The sequence below is a fragment of the Phocoena sinus genome, chromosome X (assembly GCF_008692025.1).
Source record: "Phocoena sinus isolate mPhoSin1 chromosome X, mPhoSin1.pri, whole genome shotgun sequence".
NCBI classification, from domain to species: Eukaryota; Metazoa; Chordata; class Mammalia; order Artiodactyla; family Phocoenidae; genus Phocoena; species Phocoena sinus.
The window spans coordinates 29,178,650-29,198,426 of record NC_045784.1 but is presented as its reverse complement, the minus strand read 5'-3'; the positions used below and the strand labels follow the sequence as shown (position 1 = coordinate 29,198,426).

General features: G+C 34.9%; 1 protein-coding gene across 1 annotated transcript in view; it reads left to right on the top strand.

Annotated features, from left to right (window-relative positions):
* Positions 1-19,777, top strand: part of DMD (dystrophin) — a 2,099,690-nt gene that overhangs the window by 360,405 nt on the left and 1,719,508 nt on the right. The window contains exon 5 of the mRNA XM_032618871.1: positions 17,765-17,857. Coding sequence (XP_032474762.1) covers positions 17,765-17,857 — 93 coding nt within the window. The remainder of the gene's footprint in view (positions 1-17,764; positions 17,858-19,777) is intronic.

The window sequence follows — 19,777 nt, the reverse complement described above, 5'->3', positions numbered from 1 at the left end:
ATTTAATTTTAGGTTTTATAAAATGAGAAAAAGAAATCCAATGGAAAAAATGGACAATGAACTTGAACCGGAACTTCACAAAAGAGGATGTTCAGAAGTTCAAGAATAATATGAAAGTGTGTTTAACCTCAGCAATAATTGGGGAAATTACAATTACAATGAGATACCAATACCAATTCACAAAAATGGTTGAAATTAGACTGATAATGCTAAGTGTAGATGAGGGTATGGAATAACTTGAACTCTCACAACTAACTGGTAGAAATGTAATTCAGACAGCCATTGAAAATAGTTTGGCATTATATACTAAATGTGATAAAAATGTGCATTTCTTGTGACCCAACAATTTCATTCCTTAGCATATAATAGACATACATTTCTATGTTTGCCAAAAAATTCATATATATATAATATTATTTTATATATATGAAAGAGTGTTCATAGTAGCTTCATTTGTAATAGCCAAAATTAGAATGAAAGTAAGCAAATGATAGTGACACACAGTACATAAGATAGATCAATTTCCAGAAAGAGAAAAAAGTGAGACACAAAAGTATATCTACTGTAATTTCGTTTAATTAAATTTCAAGAATAGGCAGAATGCTTCCATGAGTTTAAAAGTCAGAAAAATGGTTAGATTTTAAAATGCAGGATGAAATCTTCAGAGATGTTGAAGATTTACATGTTTTGACCTGGTGGTCGTTATACAGGTGCATTTGCTTTGAGAAAATTTATCAAGCTGTACACTTAAGTATATTTTCTGTATGTTGGCTATCAACTTTTTTAAAAAAAGTTTAATAAGAGGAATGTAGGAAGGGAAAGTAAAACTGATCTTGCAACCTGCCAAACTCCAAATTATGGCCATATTTATCTATCTGAACATAGACCGTGTATTTTATTATGAAATTGTTTAATAAAATGTGATAAGTGAATATACAAAATTAGAATGTGATTAATGTAATATATGGATCTTTTCTCAGGAGGTCATATTTCTTACTGAAAATAGAAAATCTTGATAAAATTCCAATGTTTTAGCAGGCGAAGACTCCTGAATGAGGGTTAAATTGGACAAGGAGTCCTTCAAAAGAAAATTTCCACAAAGCTCTCATTTGAGCCAGGGCCCTAATGGGGAATGGCATATAATTGAGGTCTCTGTATTAAAGGACAGAATCTCAAGTAGAACATTCTCCAGTGTAAACCAAAACCTTGTGTGAAATAACCTTTACCTGAGCTAGCCCCAGGCCAAAAGACACAGAATACAAATGCTCAAAAGTAAATGTATTATCATTTTATACTTCCCATTATTTTGTAATAAAAGAAAGCAGAAAAGAAATGGAAAGTATTCCAAGTGACATGTTTTTTACTCTCTGATTATTAGCATAAAGAATAAACACAGAAAGAGAACGTTCAAGAGCAGAATATTTTCCTAAAAATGGCCTTGGGTATTCTACAGCAGGTGACTAAATGATCCTGGGATGGGATATAAATAAATAAGCATATTAAGTAAAATAGTAGATAGAACTATTTTCCTTTTAAAAATCACAAATTCTCAGAATGAACTAGAGGAGGCATTGATTAGAGATTTTGAGTAGTCATACCTTAAACAGAATAATGTTAGTATTTTTAGATTCAGCGCATTATTTATTGAGTGTCTACTATATGTCAGGTTGTATTCCAAATGGTAGGAACACTGCAGTCAGTGATCAAAACAAATGCAATCGTTTATGTCATGGAGTTTAGAGTCAAATACCAGAGGATGTTAAATATGTATAATGTATGTAGTGATAGCTAAGTGAATGAAGAAGAGACAAATAGACTAGGAGGTTTGGGAAGGCCTTTGGTTAGGTTGTCTCATAGGTGGAGACTGGAAGGAAGTGAAGGAGTGAACCATGGGATTATCTATAGGAAAATGGTCCAGGCAGTGGGATAAAAAGACCTAGAGGAGAAAAAGCATTTGGAAATAGGACTCAATAGGTGGAGAGGACTGAGTGTGGAAAAAAATGTAGTAGAGTAGGGGATCAGAGAGGTAGCAAGGTGGTGCTGGGAAGAGGAGAACATGGGGAGCCATGGTTAGGGTTTGAATTTAGTTCTAAGTGAGATGAAAATGACTAAACATAAAAGGGCTATTATAAATTAAATGGGTAATAAAACAAGTTCTTTTAAAAGTCAGAGATAAGAATATTAATGACGAAGAAAAACTTATAAGTATTTGAAAATATCATTTTTATCCAAGAAAGTTGAAATCAATAATTAAAACATAATACAACTTACTGCATAATAGAAATACTGCTAAAACCATAAAGAATAAATGATGGAAATATATTTTTATTCAGAGCCTTTAATTCACCATTGTCAGATTACAACACAGTTAGCAGCAAAGAAAAAAGTTGAGAATAAAAATAACATAAACTGTAGATTTAGTAGTGATTTTCTACCTATCGACACTCCCAAGCATAGATGATTCTATAAAATCTGTGTGAATTATACATAAACCTTCTCTCCCATAAGGTTAGGTTTGCAAGGAAAACAGTAGTTTATGATTTCATTTAAATGAACCAAATCCAAATCTGACAAACAGGCATTCAGAAAATTCTAACTTTGTCATTATTAAGACTGATTTCCCCTATCCCTAGGGAATGGCCAGACATCAGTAGACCTATGTGGTGCCTTTTATAGGCGGGGGAAAAGCCTTTCATTTTTAGTCCATTGAATTATCCACTGATATAGTCACTATCCAAGCCCAAGTCATCTCATGAAGCCATGTGTGTCATTAACAGTCCTGAAATGAATCAGAAAGCCTATGCAAAGACAAAGTTGAAAAGACTGTAATAAAAGGAATATATACAGAAATATGGGAAGGATTAAAGGAACCAACGATGAATGGTGAAGCACCAGAGACTAGCCTCAGTTAATAGGCTTTACTACCCCTAAACCTAAAGAGACAAAAGGAGAGAGCTGTTACCTTAAACCAATGAAAGCTCTAACCTTGGGAATGGGTCCACTGGATAGCAAGTGCAACCATAGGTACCTAAAGAATGCAGTTACTCTCAAATCATGGCCTGCTGGAGGAGGTGGGAGATTGATACCTTAGTCTCTCTATTCAGTCCTCTAATAGTCTGCCAGTGCTGCTCATTGGTTGAACCTAACTAGAAGCCAGAGGATAAGAGATCCTGGACGATGGAGCCATCTCATACTAGGTGGGTCATCTCAAACAAAGAAGGTGTTAAGAATGTGGGAGGGGGAGCAATCAGAGAAAATCCAGCCCTTTAGATAGCTCTATTTTTTTTTTTTTTTTCTGGTCAAAAGAAGACTTGGGAATCTCTACGTTAAGAGCCCTAATGTTGGCCAGGGCCCAACCTTGCTGGGTGTAGCAGGAAGCCATTCACTTTTTTTTTTCTTTTTTTAAATATTTATTTATCTATCTATTCTGGCTGTGCTGGGTCCCAGCTGCAGCACGCGGGATCTAGTTCCCTGACCAGGGATCGACCCGGGGCCCCTCACATTGGGAGTGCGGAGTCCCAACCACTGGACCACTAGGGAAGTCTCGGAAGCCATTCACTTTTAAGGCCATACCACCTCCCCCATTTGCTGACAGGGAGTGGAGGTGGTTTCTGGCTAGTTTTGGAACCAGCTGACATTACTCTCCCATGCTTCTGGGGAACACCAGTGTAAGAAAAGGAAGATAGACTAAGAGTTATCTCTAACTTCTACCCTGCTATAAAACTTACTATAGGCGTAGGTGAAGATAAACATACAAAAAACGTCCTTGGCATATGTACAAATAAAAAATGGATAATATATTAGAATGTAGTGAAAATGTCATTAAACACATAAAAAGAACTTTTAAAGTGCATAATCTTTGATGATAATAATATAACAGTAGAAATTAATAATACTTAAAAAAATTCAATTTGATTAATTTAAAGCGTATAAGAAACCAAGAGTACAAATCCATGTTTTCATAGGAAAAAGCATTCCATGAGAAAACCCATGAGAAATGGCCTCAGTTCTACCCAGAGGTTCAATTTTTGTCTTTGCTTTTATCTTCATTAAAAAAATAAAAAAAGATAAAATAAATTAATTCTAGCTTTCAACCATAAATGTTACAAAAAAGAAAAAAATGCTCTAAGGAAAGTAGGAAATAAAAGATAAATGAAGAAATGAGTTAGAAAAAAGAAACACTAGATAAATTTAAGATATTAGTTCCTTGTAATAAAATCATAAAATAGACTAATCTCTTATAAATTTAATCAGAAAAAAGAGGGAAATAAATCAAATGTATGCAATTTAAACATAGAAAATATTAAAAATAAGTACAAGAGTAGAAACCCAAAATGGAATCTACACAGAACTATATGTTGATTATAAAAAAGCAATGAAATTGGATTATATTCTATTTAAAATCATAAATTACAAGAATTAACACAGTGGAATATAGAGTACCTACATCAATAACCAAAGGAACTTAAGAAATCATAAAACAAAACCAAGCAAACTTTTTACAAAGACTTCTGGGTCCAATGGTACTAGTGGTAAGTTCATTCAAAGTTTTAAGAAATTGATAATTGCTAATAGAAAATCATGAGGGGGGCTTCCAATTCTACAAATCTGTTAACAAACCTAATTTTTAAAATCACCTGGAAAAAATTGGCCCTCCCTTGTTGTTAAAGGGATATTAGAAACTTCCTTTTGAAAAGATATTTGTGGTAGTTTCAAGATCTTCTTAGGTCAAGTTCATTTTGTCTCCTTCCTTCCTTCCTCCCCTCCTCTCCTCCTCCCCTCCCCACCCATCCTCCCCTCCTCCAATTTGGCCTCTTCCTCTGCCATAAATGACTAGTTTTAGCATATTCCCTAATTCTAAACTAGCAACTCAGTGTGAGCCTGTGCTTCAGTTTCCTTTCTTTTCTCTCCTGACTTCTCACTTACTCTCCTCACTCAAATGTCACTCACAACTTAGCTTTGTAGAGCTCAGACACCACATTTATGTTCTGATTTGCATTCTCTCTGGTGGCTGTTTTAACATGAAGTTATCCCTGCTATCAATGATTTATTTGTGAAAACCACTTATTGAGAAAGAAGTACTTCTAAGTGCAGTGATGCCTTTATCACAATATTTGCTGAGAGGGAGTGGAGGTGGTTTTTGAAATAAAGTTGGCCGTGGTTTAAAAAAGCAAACAAAAGACAATACAAAATTCTGTGAAACAGGGGATGACTCTACCAAATGGTTGTGTTTGTCTACATACTAGCTCAAGATAAAATGTATCCACAGCTTCCATTTATTTGTAACTTATTGAAGGTAGATAGAGCAAATCTCAGATAATAGGGAAACATCTCTCATACTGCCATTCTATCATTCCTTTATCCTTCTCCACTCTTGTTTGTGGGTAGTCCCCTTCACCAGACATTCTGAATACAGTTCTACAGGTCTTTAACCCCATCTTCTCTCAGATGTAAAGAAATATTTAATGGGTCATTTGAACTTGTTTATTGGTAGATTTTTTCCCTTAGATATAATTAAATTCCAGTCAATGAGTTTCCTCTAATACAAATTTGCATTTTTAATCATTCTATGTAAAGTTGAATAATGATTGATTTTTTTCACTGGTAGAGGAATTTAGCCGTTAAAAAACTGGTAGGGAGATTTAACTGTCTGTGGTGTTTTAAACTGTCCTCCAGATGCATTATGATACCTGTCTTCCATTCATTGGCTGATCCCAGTTTGTTTCCTCTTCTTCCATCCCAAGATTTCCAAGTGTATACTTTATGAATCCCAGTGCCTTTTTGAAGTCATAGAATGCACTCCATCATTATTTTAAAGAAACTGACAAAAAATAGAGTGTTGCATTATACCCTGGCATATACTGAGACTTTACTGATTTAACGTGATTTAATGTTAACTGACACAGTTGTAAATCTCATAATTATGTTCACTACTCTCATCAATTGTCTATGACAGTGGCACAATTTTACCAAGTAATTTCAACTATACAAGGTGAGATAGCATGAAGAAAATAAGATTGTTGTTGTACATTATTAAACCACAAATCCAAAATGAGTACTTAAAAAGCCTAGGGTGAAAATTCAAATGTCAGCTATGTTCAAATATTCAATTAATCACATCATTGAAAATTGTCACTGAATTAGACTGAATGGTTGTCAAATGTCACTGATCTGAAAAATGATATAGTGTTCACTCTTCCTGGCATATGATCTTAGATAAAGAGGATTCTAAAGTGTTCTTTAAAAGTAGTATTTTATGTGTCCTTTAAGTATTCAGAAACTTAAATAGCCACTTAATGTATTTTGGGGTATGTCAGAACATAATATCTTTGACCAAACATAAACTGCTTCCATTTATTACTCATAAAATCCAGTGTTCAGATATAAATTCCAAATTTTTAATTTATGTTAGACAAGTATTATATTAAAATTTCAGTCCACACAATAGGCCTGTGATACGTCTGCACCTTATATATATTGATTCCAAGGATCCAGAAGAAGTGTATCCATTTAACCCTGTCACTCACTAACTACAGGATCTTTGTCAAATAATTTCATGACTTTGGTTCCACTTTGTCATCTGTGAAATGTACTAATAGAAATAGTTGCACTTATTTCAAAATATTCTTCTATGGAACATAAAAATATATACAAGCATATCTTATAATCTTTAAATTCATATTCTGATACAATATGAAATTATTCCTCTTAAAGTGAAGCTAGTTATCGCTGAAAATAATTTCATAAGGTGAATTGTTTACCTTCCCCCAACCCCGTACATTCCTTGCATCAAGGAAAAAATATTATGTTTTTCCTTACATATTCAACTTAAAATTGAGTTAATCATTTACTTTGATTTGTACACATGGAGATCTTTTGCGATAATAATAATATGGCTACAAATTATATTATAATTGAAAATTTTTCTCATTATAATGAATGTTAGTCATGTATCTTAGAATTTTTTGCCATTGCTATTGCCAAGTGTTTTTTTTTTTTTTTTTTTTTTTTCTTGAAATCAGTATACATGGCTGAAAACTGGATAGCTCTGGCTACATAGGGTTCTTTAAATTTTTCTTTAAATTTTATTTTATTTTTTATACAGCAGCTTCTTATTAGTTATCTATTTTATACATATTAATGTGTATATGTCAATTCCAATCTCCCAATTCATCACACCACCCCCACCCCCACCCCCCGCTTTACCCCCTTGGTGTCCATATGTTTGTTCTCTACATCTGTGTCTCTAGTTTTGCCCTGCAAACTGGTTCATTTGTACCATTTTTCTACGTTCCACATATATGTGTTAATGTACGATGTTTGTTTTTCTCTTCCTGACTTACTTCACTCTGTATGACAGTCTCCAGGTCCATCCACATCTCTACAAATGACCTAATTTCGTTCCTTCTTATGGCTGAGTAATATTCCATTGTACATATGTACCACATCTTCTTTATCCGTTCGTCTGTCGATGGGCATCTAGGTTGCTTCCATGACCTGGATATTGTAAATAGTGCTGCAGTGAACATTGGGGTGCATGTGTCTTTTTGAATTACGGTTTTCTCTGGGTATATGCCCAGTAGTGGGATTGCTGGGTCATATGGTAATTCTACTTTTAGTTTTTCCAGGAATCTCCATAGTGTTCTCCATAGTGGCTGTATCAGTTTACATTCCCACCAACAGTACAAGAGGGTTCCCTTTTCTCCACACCCTCTCCAGCATTTGTTGTTTGTAGATTTTCTGATGATGCCCGTTCTGACAGGTGTGAGGTGATACCTCATTGTAGTTTTGATTTACATTTCTCTAATAATTAGTGATGTTGAGTAACTTCTCATGTGCCTCTTGGCCATCTGTGTGTCTTCTTTGGAGAAACGTCTATTTAGGTCTTCTGCCCATTTTTTGATTGTGTTGTTTGTTTTTTTAATTTTGAGCTGCATGAGCTGTTTATATATTTTGGAGATTAATCCTTTGTCCATTGTTTCATTTGCAAATATTTTCTCCCATTCTGAGAGTTGTCTTTTTGTCTTGTTTGTAGTTTCCTTTGCTTTGCAGAAGCTTTTAAGTTTCATTAAGTCCCATTTGTTTATTTTTGTTTTTATTTCCATTACTCTAGGAGGTAGGTCAAAAAGGATCTTGCTGTGATTTATGTCACAGAGTATTCTGCCTCGGTTTTCCTCTAAGAGTTTGATAGTGTCCAGTCTTACATTTGGGTCTTTAATCCATTTTGAGTTTATTTTTGTGTATGGTGTTAGGGAGTGTTCTAATTTCATTCTTTTACATGTAGCTGTCCAGTTTTCCCAGCACCACTTATTGAAGGGACTGTCTTTTCTCCATTGTATATGCTTGCCTCCTTTGTCATAGATTAGTTGACCATAGTTGCATGGGTTACATAGGGTTCTTGCTGTCTTTAAAGTGGCATTCTATATTGCCAGGTATAAGATACACGGTATTTATAAAAATGCAAGTTAAATAATATTATATTGAAAGTGTGCATGTCTTTTATCTTACTATGTTGTGAAATCATTTTTGAGGGCAGGTTTATAGAGGGAAGCAAATGAAGCCCTCTAGTATACAGTATTCCATCTAGGAAATTTTGCTTAGTTTAGTTATAAGAGCTACTTTGCCAAAAAGTTTAGTTCTGTACCTTATGTTCAATAAGACTACCTGCATTGAAATTTCTATTTTGCTATGTTTGTTTCAATATTCTTTCACCATTTTAATGTTTATATTTCCTTAACATTATGAGATTTTTTTAAATTAACTGCTTAAAATCTTTAGTGTCAAAGAGGAAATGTATAAACAAACAAAAACACAGTTCTGTTAAGAGTTACCTTGTGATGTATGATTATCATAAATGCATCCAAAATAGAGAGAAATTTTAACTCATTTCACTAGTCTTTAAGCAATTTGATAAAACAGTTCATTTTTTAGTCTTTGTCCTCAACAGTTAATATGTGGTATATGGTGGATGGTGAAAAATATTTAATGGATTATGTAGAGCTTAGTCACTAAAGTTAGGGGGTAGTATCTTTATAGTGTGTTCCCAGTATTAAGTCTTATGATGTATTCTATGTCAAAATGTGCCTTTGAAAGGTATTTTTCAATGTAAATTTCTATATTTGTTTAAAATAAAAAATAACATTTTGAATGTACAGATATGAGAGGGAAGAGAAAAAACCTGCCAGTAGAGACCCAAGGCCACAATGGCCAATGCAGCCCACCCTTGATGTTGTATATATTGAACTATTCATCATTTAATAATAAAAGATTCAATACATGCATCTTTCAATGGCAAAAGTGGGTATGATTTATGCCCATAAGTCTTAAAATTTTATATGAACCTTAAACGTATAAAAGCACATGCTGCAGGGCAGTGAAACTCCTTTGCTTTTTCTAAATTTTTGATCTTTTAAATGCATTACGTTTGGAAGGATTATATAAATACTTGAGGAATTTCTCTTGAACATGGAGAAGTCTGTTTAGCTTGACTACATGATGGCAGATGTTTTATAAAAGGCACTCAGCACATTTAAAAAGCAAATCCTATTTGTCTTGAGTGTTGGAAAGAGATTCTCTATTATAAACAGTTTATGAGAAAAAAATGTATGGATCTGAAAGAACCAAATATATAGAAGGTAGAAGTATCTGCAGAAGGTCTATCAGGAGGGCTGTTTATTTGATAAATCCCAATGCATGGTTTTTCCCTAAATGTTAGTTATTGTTTAAGATTCTGGTTAAGGAAATCCACTCAAACTTTTAAAGATGATATTTCATGGTTCCTTTTATAATCTTACATTCTATGTGAAGTTATTTTATAAGATTTAATCAGCAGCATTTTTCGGTTATTTAAACGCACATACCAAGACTGATAAGTACAAAGACTGCTTACCCTTAAAGGCCCTTACCCCATGCCTAATGAAAATAAAATCTCAGATTGTATTCTGCATATTAAGGAACAAAAGTGACTCCTCCTTAGGATAAATGTTGAAATCTGAAGTGATCTGGAAGAACCACATCCTTTGAAACATATGAGGAACCTCCTAGCCCTAACCTAATATCAACTGGCTGAATGATACAAGATGTGTTTTCATTAGTCCCTGTAGTTATAAAATGTCCTTCTCAGTGGTTGTCTAAAAAGGCAAGAATGCCATTTATTGGAAAGATGATGGTTCCTTTATTGAATGAGACATAACTTTCTACAACATCCATGTTAGGAATGCATATGCTTAAATTATTTACAAACTAAAACTGGAAAAGTTTATCCATCTCCCTGCCACCACCAAAAATTTCAAAAGCATGGAAATATTTGTAAGAGATTTATTCCTTAGAACCTTGTCAGATATATCACAGGAATATCACTCCCTTGCATTTATTTACCTTTTTTCTTTTACCTTCTGTTTTACCCTGAGAAGTTCCATTTTCATTATTTGACCTGGTTATTGCAAGTTTTTAAATGTCAAATGTTCCTCATTCCAAAGTCACTTTGTGCAGTTTATATCTGATGAACTCATTCTGCTATTCTTCTTCCTGTAAAACTAATCAAAAATAATATAAACTTTTCTAGGTCAGTAATCTCCTTTCACTAAACCATTACATTTCAGGTTTGTTTTAAATCTTATGGTTTTCCTAAGTATTCTTAAATCTTACATATATCAGTATTATATGTATAAATCCTTTCAATATAACCACCGTGGGCTATCTAAATTTAGCTTGTAGAAAATATTACTGACAATGCTAGATTGCATCCAAGCCTTGAAGGAACTGGGGATAAAACAAAACCTCGGATAAAACAAACATTATTCTCTTGAATGAGCAATGGAAAAGAATTGTTCCTCATGCCCAGTGGTTAGTAAACTCATTTAGTAGGTAGAACACCAGGAAGGAGCAGTGCTCTCTGGAATACTTATATATTAATTGTAGAATTACTAAATATAAATTTTTGTACAAAATCAGATATTTTAGTCTAGCTACTAATGTGGGGACAGAATAGGAAGTCCCTTCAATTCGTGTTCTCACACCTATAAAATGGATAACAATAGACTACTGTATTCCAAAAGCCAATTCCTTAAGTTTTCTAGGTGCATTTTTTTACAGCCAGCTCATCCTAACCCAAGGGATTTTTTTCCTATGAGTTCACATTTAAATATTCTGCTGGAGCCACAGTAAGTTTCCATTAATGGTGAGGGAATTCCGTGGTGGTCCAGTGGTTAGGACTGCACACGCTTCCACTGCAGGGGGCCCAGGATCGATCCCTGGTCCGGGAACTAAGATCCTGTGTGCTGTGGTGCGGCCAAAAAAAAAAAGCAAATGGTGAGAATTTTCTATATATTCCAGAATTATGTTTGAGTAAAGCATCTTCCACAGATAACACTGCAAAACTCTGAGCCAGAATCTAATGTTACTTTCTGAGTAGAGTCTTAGGCCTGTTTGCAGGAACTCCTAAAGCCAATCTTCATGTGGAGGTGAACTTTTTCTGCAAAAATTCAATGCATGCTATTTAATTTTCACACATAATATCAATTTTCACACCTATTCATTTGGTGTCAGATGCTTTCATTCTGCAAAACAGGGAAACATAACTTTCGGCCTCCTCAGTGACCTCAAGATTGAATATCCTGTTATTTTGTGCTTGTTACACTCCCCCCCCAACACACACACAGAATCCATTTATTAGCATATATGTCATATAAATGGTTTTTGTTTTGCTTACTAGACAGACACATAATTATTCATTTAACATAGATATTAACATATTTTAATTTTTATTTTCCCTTTTCATAGTTATTTGGAAATTAGATTGATAATCCTTGGAAGTTGTAATTCCAGAGCATATATTAGGAAAAAACTACGTAAAAGAAAGCAGAGAAGCAGTTGTGCGGCATGGTGATGATTATTTGAGAAGAGCTAGTAATGATTTAAAAAAATCAATATAATTCATAGCTACATGGTGAGATATGGGGCATTATTAACAACAGCAAGCATACGAAAATTGAGAGTCAAATGGATTAGCCGTGAAAATGAACAAATAAAAGGGATTATTGTTTGGTAAAAGCACTATTCAATAGAACCTGAATAATATGCCATCTGTAGACTATAAAACCTCACAAATTTGTGTTTATAAGATATCACACATGCACACTCACACATACACTGATCATATGAATAGGGAGTTTTTCAGGTCAGATTAGGAAAGAAGTTGGGAAGAAAGTGGGGCAAGCAAAATGGAAAAGAAAACTTGTCTCAAGAAAAATAGGAGAGGCATGTATAAGATCTCATTCATGCATTTGTATAAAATAATATTTGTGTGGTCTTATATATAAAGAAATACAATATTTCTAAAAAGAACAAAAATGAAATGATATATACACACATACATATGTCCATATACACAGACATAGAAAACAGTACAAAGATTAACATATAGTTTACCACTCAAAAAATGGGGATAGTTGTGTTTCTTACAACCCAACTACAGGATGACAAAATACCTACCTATGACAACACGACTTGATCAAATATGGACCTTTAGAAAGGAATGATGATTGGTAATAATTGCAGTGTGATAAGATTACCCTCTAAGGCACACACAGTTGAGAATATATGAGAGTGAAATACCACTTAAAAGCCATGCTACTCACTCACTGCACCCTATGGCAAGCACCACCAACAAAACTGGCCTACTGGGTAGGATAGTATAGTGAGTAACATTGGCAAAAAAAAAAGTGAACTAACAAAATATAATTGCAAATCAACAGAAAGTTACATAAATTGGATTACATTATTGTAACTGTCTACAGAATATCCCTGTAAAACTAAGATTTAATACTATGCTCTTATTGTTTATTGAAGGTTGACAAAAGAAATGGTCAAATGGTTATCACTGCATCACTTGTAAAGTTGTAATTAAAGATGCAGTATATTACTATAAAATGCACATTTCTTAGAGTTGAGAATTGTGAAAAGGTTTGTTGTCCCTGACAAAAATGTAAGCGTCCTTGTACTGGTTAGAGACATTTATAATGAATCTCAGGTAGTTTTTTCTCAGTGCCCATAAGAATTAGCCAAGATCTGTTCAACTATTCTGGTATTATTATTTTTCTACCTCATAGTAGCCTAACTTGTTCCTTGCATTCCTTGAGATTTTTTAAGACTCTTCATAATCCTGCCCCAGATTGTTTAACAACTTCACACATGCCACCTTGTCCCTGAGTACAACACTTCTAATTCCCAATCATGTAATATCTTTTACGCTTGCCCCCCATATCCTTAGTCACATGTATCTTCTTGGCATGCCTTCCACACACACACCCTTTATTTGTTCCAGTTTTATACTCCTTCTTTACAGATTCGGTCAACACTGAATATTTCCTCTTTCTTTTGCTTACACTGTCACAAAAATTTCTTTTTCTCTACTGGGCGTCCATGAGACACAGTTGCCTACCTAAGTTTTTCCAGTGGTTATAAATAAGTTTTATTGGAACACAACTATGCACATTCCTTTAGATATTGTCTAAGGTGTGTGTATGTGCCAGTGACTTCTTTTTATTATTTATTTTTATTGTGGTAAAATGTACATGTCATGTACATTACCAGTTTAAACATTTTTAAAAATTGGTGTACCATTTTTAAGTGTACAATTGAGTGGCATTAGTATTATACATTCCCCTATGTATGCAACCATCACCACTATCCATCTCCAGAACGTCTTCACCATCCCAAACTGAACCTCTTACCTGTTTAAAAAAACTCTGTAATCACCTCTCTCTTAGCCCCCGGTAACCTCTATTCTACGTTCTTTCTCTATAAATTTGACTATTCTAGGTATCTCACATAAGTAGAATCATATAATATTTTTTATTTTATGGCTGGATAATTTCACTTAGCATAATGTTTTCAAGGTTCACTGATGTTGTAGCATGTATCAGAATTTCCTTTCTTTTTAATATTGAAGAATACTCCGTTGTATATATACACCATGTCCTCTTTATCTATTCATCTGTCAATGGATATTTGGATCATTTCCACCTTTAGGCTATTGTGAATAGCTGTGAACATTGATGTATAAATATCTGTTTGAGTCTCTGCTTTCAATTCTTTTGGATATATACCTAGAAGTGAAATTTTTGGATCCTACCTAATTTTAATTAACTTTTATTTTGTGACCTGCTATTAGCCCGTGAGCTTTTTGACATTCGGGGTTCTACCTCAGTCTTCTTTATCAGGCCTAAGCACAGTCCCTGATATAATATAGATTGGATTTTAAAAGGGGATAAATAAGTGGAGGAATCATCTCCCTACTCACACAGAGAACAAGCTTATGAGAGTGGATAGGGGCAGCTGGTATCTAAGTGCCTGCTGCTTGCTCTTAGTCTCCCCAGGATGATCCCTATGGCAAGTCTAAACTTAACTACCAGCAGTGGTTCCCCAAGTATATCTATTTTCTAGAAATCACATGTTCTTTATTTAAATAATTGAATCTTCAAAAATATATGGTGTGATTCTCACTGTCACTATAATTAAGTTCCAGAAAGCAGGAGTATTTTTCCCTTTTGTGTTCTAAGTATATCAGTGCCTGACATATGAATTTGTTGAATGAATTAATCAGTAAACCAATTCTTAAAGTTATAGCATCTTTTCCACATGGAGAATCCCTCCCCTCTACTGCCACATGAGGAATCCCCAGATGAAATGTAGATGATGGTGCTTTCTTGTTCAGGAGTTATTCATCTCCCCTGGGATCTAAATTCTAGAAACTTGTTGTATCTACTTTGTATAATTAAAATGAAGGTATCATGGCAAATTATTGTTTGCATGTATAGGAAAAAAATCTATATGAATGCCCAGTAATTTGAAATTCTGATATTTACTTCAGCACTGAATTAGGAAAAATTTGCATGGGGTACTACTAAAATTCAACTGTCCAACGAGAAGCATCTGCATTGTAGAAATAAGCAGACGTGTAATGTGTTACAATGGCAGTATCACCTTGACTTTCCTATACCCAAGAAAATCAAGGTCTTTCACCTTAACCAGCTTTCAGGACTTCTGCTCATCCACTCTTCAATACAGCCTTACTTAAATGTCCATTTATATGCTGTCCATTTACTTCAGGCTGACTTCTCTGTAATGTCCATGTGGTACCATCCTCACATGTAATCTATTGCATAGCTTAGTAATGCCCTCTACTATAAATTATGTGTGGAATTAAACTATGGACTTGTATCTAGATCTTTTATCCTTATTTCAATGATTCTACATTTTTCTGTATCAATTACTTGTTTTAATCCAATCCACCAATAATTTGTATATAGTTGGGATATAAAAAGAAATTTAAGTATTAGATTATCCATTGAACCTACAAATAAGTTTACGTGGGGAGTAATTGGGAGTGATTTGGCAATGAAACTGAAGAGTAGCCTTTTTATTCTTTTCATCTGGATTTCCCACATAGCTTCATAGTTTTAAAAGTTATAATTAATAGGATTTAGAAAATTAAGATGAATGATAAAGAATATATTTTAACATTGAGTGAGAAAATGGTAAACCCATCTTATTGGAGGAAGAGACAAGAGGGAAAGACAGATCCAAGTGAGACTTAATTCAGTAAAGGTTTAGAGCCTGAGAGAATGAAAGGTTTAACCAAAATGAATCTCGGCTATTTAGTGAAGCTCCCTAGACCAGGATAAATGGGAAACTCTCTCAGATCAATACCCTCAGGACAAGACAAAATGGCAGAGTCCTGGAGACAGCCAAAAGAAGAGGCAACCAAAGGTATCAGTGAGCCTAGGGATAGTAAGTAGGGAGAGAAATCTGAATTCTCAGCCCTCAACCCTTGCTCTGACAGTTTCACCCCCATTGTATAGACCTTAATCTGAAGTTGCATATTTGCTTTATTGTGATATTCTCTCTTTTTAAAGCATCCCTGGATACTCATTTTTAAAGTTAACCTTTTTCTTTGAGATAATTGTAAATTCACATGTAGTTATAAGCAATAATACAGAAAGATCATGTGTACCCTTAACGCAGCTCTACCCCAATGGTAACATACATTAAAATTATAGTATAATATTACCATGGACATCAACATTGATACAATCCACCAGTAGTATTTATGTTTCCCAGGTTTTACTTGTACTTGTGTGTGTGTGTGGCCACGTGTTTTTAGTTCTTTACAACATTATCACATGTGTACATTTGTGTATCCACCATCAGAGTCAAGTGCAGAACAGATCCATCATCACAAGTATCCCTTGTGCTACCCTTTTATAAACACATCCACCTGCCCCGCCCACCCCACCTCAGTTGCTAACCTCTGGCAACTGCGACTCTGTTCTCCATTTCTGTAATTTTGTCTTTTCAAAGCTGTTAAATAAATAGAATCATACTGTATGTAACCCTCTGTGATTGGCTTTTTTTTCCACTCAGCATAATGCCCATGAGATTCACGCAAGTTGCTGCATGTATCAATAGATGTTCCTTGTCATTGCAGAGTGGTAGTCCACGGTATGGATGTACCAATATGTTTAACCATTCACCCTTGTATGGCATCTGGGTTGTTCCCATTTCTTGGCTGTTACAAATAAAGCTAGTATGAACACTTAAGTATAGGATTTTGTATAAACAGAAGTTTTTATTGCTTTAGAATAAATGCCTGAGAGCCCAATTGCTGGATTGTATGGTAAGCACATGTTCAATTTTGTAAGAAACTGCTGGAAATGTTTTCCAGGGTTGCTGTACTATTTACATTTCCACCAGCAAAGCATGAGTGACCCAATTTCTCTATAGCCTTATCAGCATTTGATATTGTCACTATATTTTTTAAACTTTTTCCATTATGATAAGTGTGTAGTGTTAACTCTTTATGTTTATAATTTGCATTGCCCTAATGGCTTGTAATGTTGAATATCTTTTCATGTGCTCATTTGCCTGATGTGTATGTGTAACCTGACTCCACCTAAAAACGTTAGGAGCAAGAAGGACAGGAGATGGGATTTGTCTTGAAAAAATAAAACTCTGCCAAATTTTAATTCCCAAACCCAGTCCTAGATAGAGAAAAGAGAGCTGGCCATTAGCTCCATTGTTTAGTAGAGTTCTAACATGTATTTCTAAGGCAAGGACATTTTAGTCAGATGCAGTCACCCCTAATTACAATAGCACTCCTCTGAGCTAGATAAAAGTATTGATGAAATTTCTATTTTTGAGTTTCAATTATGTCCTAGGAAGCACTTTTTAATTTTAGGCATCCTTTATGAGTTATCATTATTATATATTTTATTTGGAGATACTTTTTTTGCGGTTCGCGGGCCCCTCACTGTTGTGGCTACTCCCGTTGCGGAGCACAGGCTCCGGACTTGCAGGCTCAGCGGCCATGGCTCACGGTCCCAGCCGCTCAGCGGCATGCGGGATCTTCCCGGACTGGGGCACGAACCCGTGTCCCCTGCATCGGCAGGCGGACTCTCAACCACTGCGCCACCAGGGAAGCCCTGGAGATACTCTTATTGGACTCTTTAATCTGCAGTAATTTATTTATACACTAAAAGTACACTCATTTCCTATCTCTTTGTAAATGTGTTTGGGGACACTTGTTTGTTACAGAAAGTTCAGTTGCAAATGCAGTTTGTTTCATTTTTAGATTATTTTTAAAAAGCTATAATGCTGCTTAGGCTCTGGAAATAGATAAATGCAATTACCTTTGCATTTTGTTTTCTTTTCAAACAGACATTTTGTCTCCTTCCTTCAAATGTTTCCCCTTTATCTTTAACAGGTTGATTTAGTGAACATTGGAAGCACTGACATAGTAGACGGAAATCATAAACTGACTCTTGGTTTGATTTGGAATATAATCCTCCACTGGCAGGTAAGAATCTTGATGATTTTTTTTTTGGTGGGGGAAGGTAACGTTGCTGATCCTTCCTTTCATTTTTACCATTGATTTGCAAAACCTGTATATCCCTAACAATACACAGCACATCTCCATAGTGCTGCCTTTTAAACTGGGATGATTGTCATCTGCAATGTGAAGTATCAGCAGATTATAAAACAGGTTCTAGCACATTCGCAGGAATATTTTTCTAAATTTTATTTCACTGGGTACAGATGAGGCAAAAGAAAAAAGAAAACTTTTCACAAATAGGTCTTTTGTAACTCACCTAAAAGTAAATCTGCATAGTTTTGTAAGAAGAGGGGTATTTTTCCTGTTAATCACTATCAAATGAATAAGACTTTGTGAATCGTGTGTATTCTCAGTGTAAACTAATGCCAATAAAAGATTATTGGGATATCATGATCTGTATATGTGTTATACAGAAAAACTTACTTCATAGTCTGATTTGGAAATTGCATTTTTTCTGAACCACCTCAGCACAGGGTCTTCTGAATGCCTATATTTACTGGTCCTCTGCAAAATGGATCACAGATCATTGGTTTAGTGAAGAGTATATATTTTCTTAGACCGACAGGAGCTTAAGTTTTAACTTCCTCATTTACCATCTTAGTGACATTGGATATAATGTCATCCCTTTCTGGGCCATAATTCCCTCACTGTCAAAAGTGAAAAAAAAATAATGAACACGTATATTTCTTGTCAGGATTAAATGAGTGAATTACCATAAAGCACTCAGTACGGTGTACCATTTTCCTTAGAGGCATATCATACTAATAACTTTTTTTTTCCACTCATATTTTAAGAATTTGGAGGGTAAATGAGATGCCGGCTCTTTTTACTGGTAGAGATTACTTTTTTATATAACAGCTTTTTTTGAGATATAATTTATATATCATAAGTTTACCTGTTCTATGTGTAAAATGCAAAGTATACCAAACTGGTTTAGTTCTGTTGCCCAGCACTTCTCAAACTATTTTGAGGAAGAAACAATTCCCCCCATCTGTCAAACATTTTAGGATATTTACAGAGTTGTACAATCATCACAACAATCTAACTTTAGCACATTTCCACCACACTAAAAATAAATCTCATGTCCATTTACCATCACTCTCCTCTCCCACCCCCAACCCTAGGCAACCATTCATCTATTTTCTGTCTCTATATATGCCTGCCTTTTTGGACATTTCATACCAAATGCACTCATACAATATATATTCTTTTATATCTGTCTTCTTTCACTGAACATAATCTTTGAGGTCCATTCCTATTGTAGCAGGTATCACTACTTCCTTTAGTAAGGTTGACTTTTAACTTGAATTGTAGGTTGGTCCTGCTCGGAGTCAGACAGTATGTAGACCAGAGGTATACCTACTGAACTCAGTACCCATATTTTTCTCCCAGTTGACTCCCATATCTTTTATTGTAAACACTCTGAACTGGCTCAGTCCTATTTCACAGCAATATGGGAAGAGAGGGAGAACAACCATAGCGGCTGACAACAGAGAATAGCTCATAAGAGCCTCAAATGAGCCCAAGATTCTCAATTCTGGGCGTTTTTCATGTAGTGATGGTGTCAAATAGAACCAGCAAGGCAACATAGCGTCCCCCACCAAACTGGTTTCCTTCTGTTGCTCAGTCCTTATCAAACTATCTTGAGGAAGGAGCAGTATTTCCCCCCTTTTCCATTGTGTGTAAATTACAATAAAACTGAAGCATTAGAAAAATGAAATAAAGAGACACATAAAACCCAAGCTTTTTTTTTTTTTTTTTGGCGGTACGCGGGCCTCTCACTGTTGTGGCCTCTCCCGTTGCGGAGCACAGGCTCCGGACGCGCAGGCTCAGCGGCCATGGCTCACGGGCCCAGCCGCTCCGCGGCATGTAGGATCTTCCTGG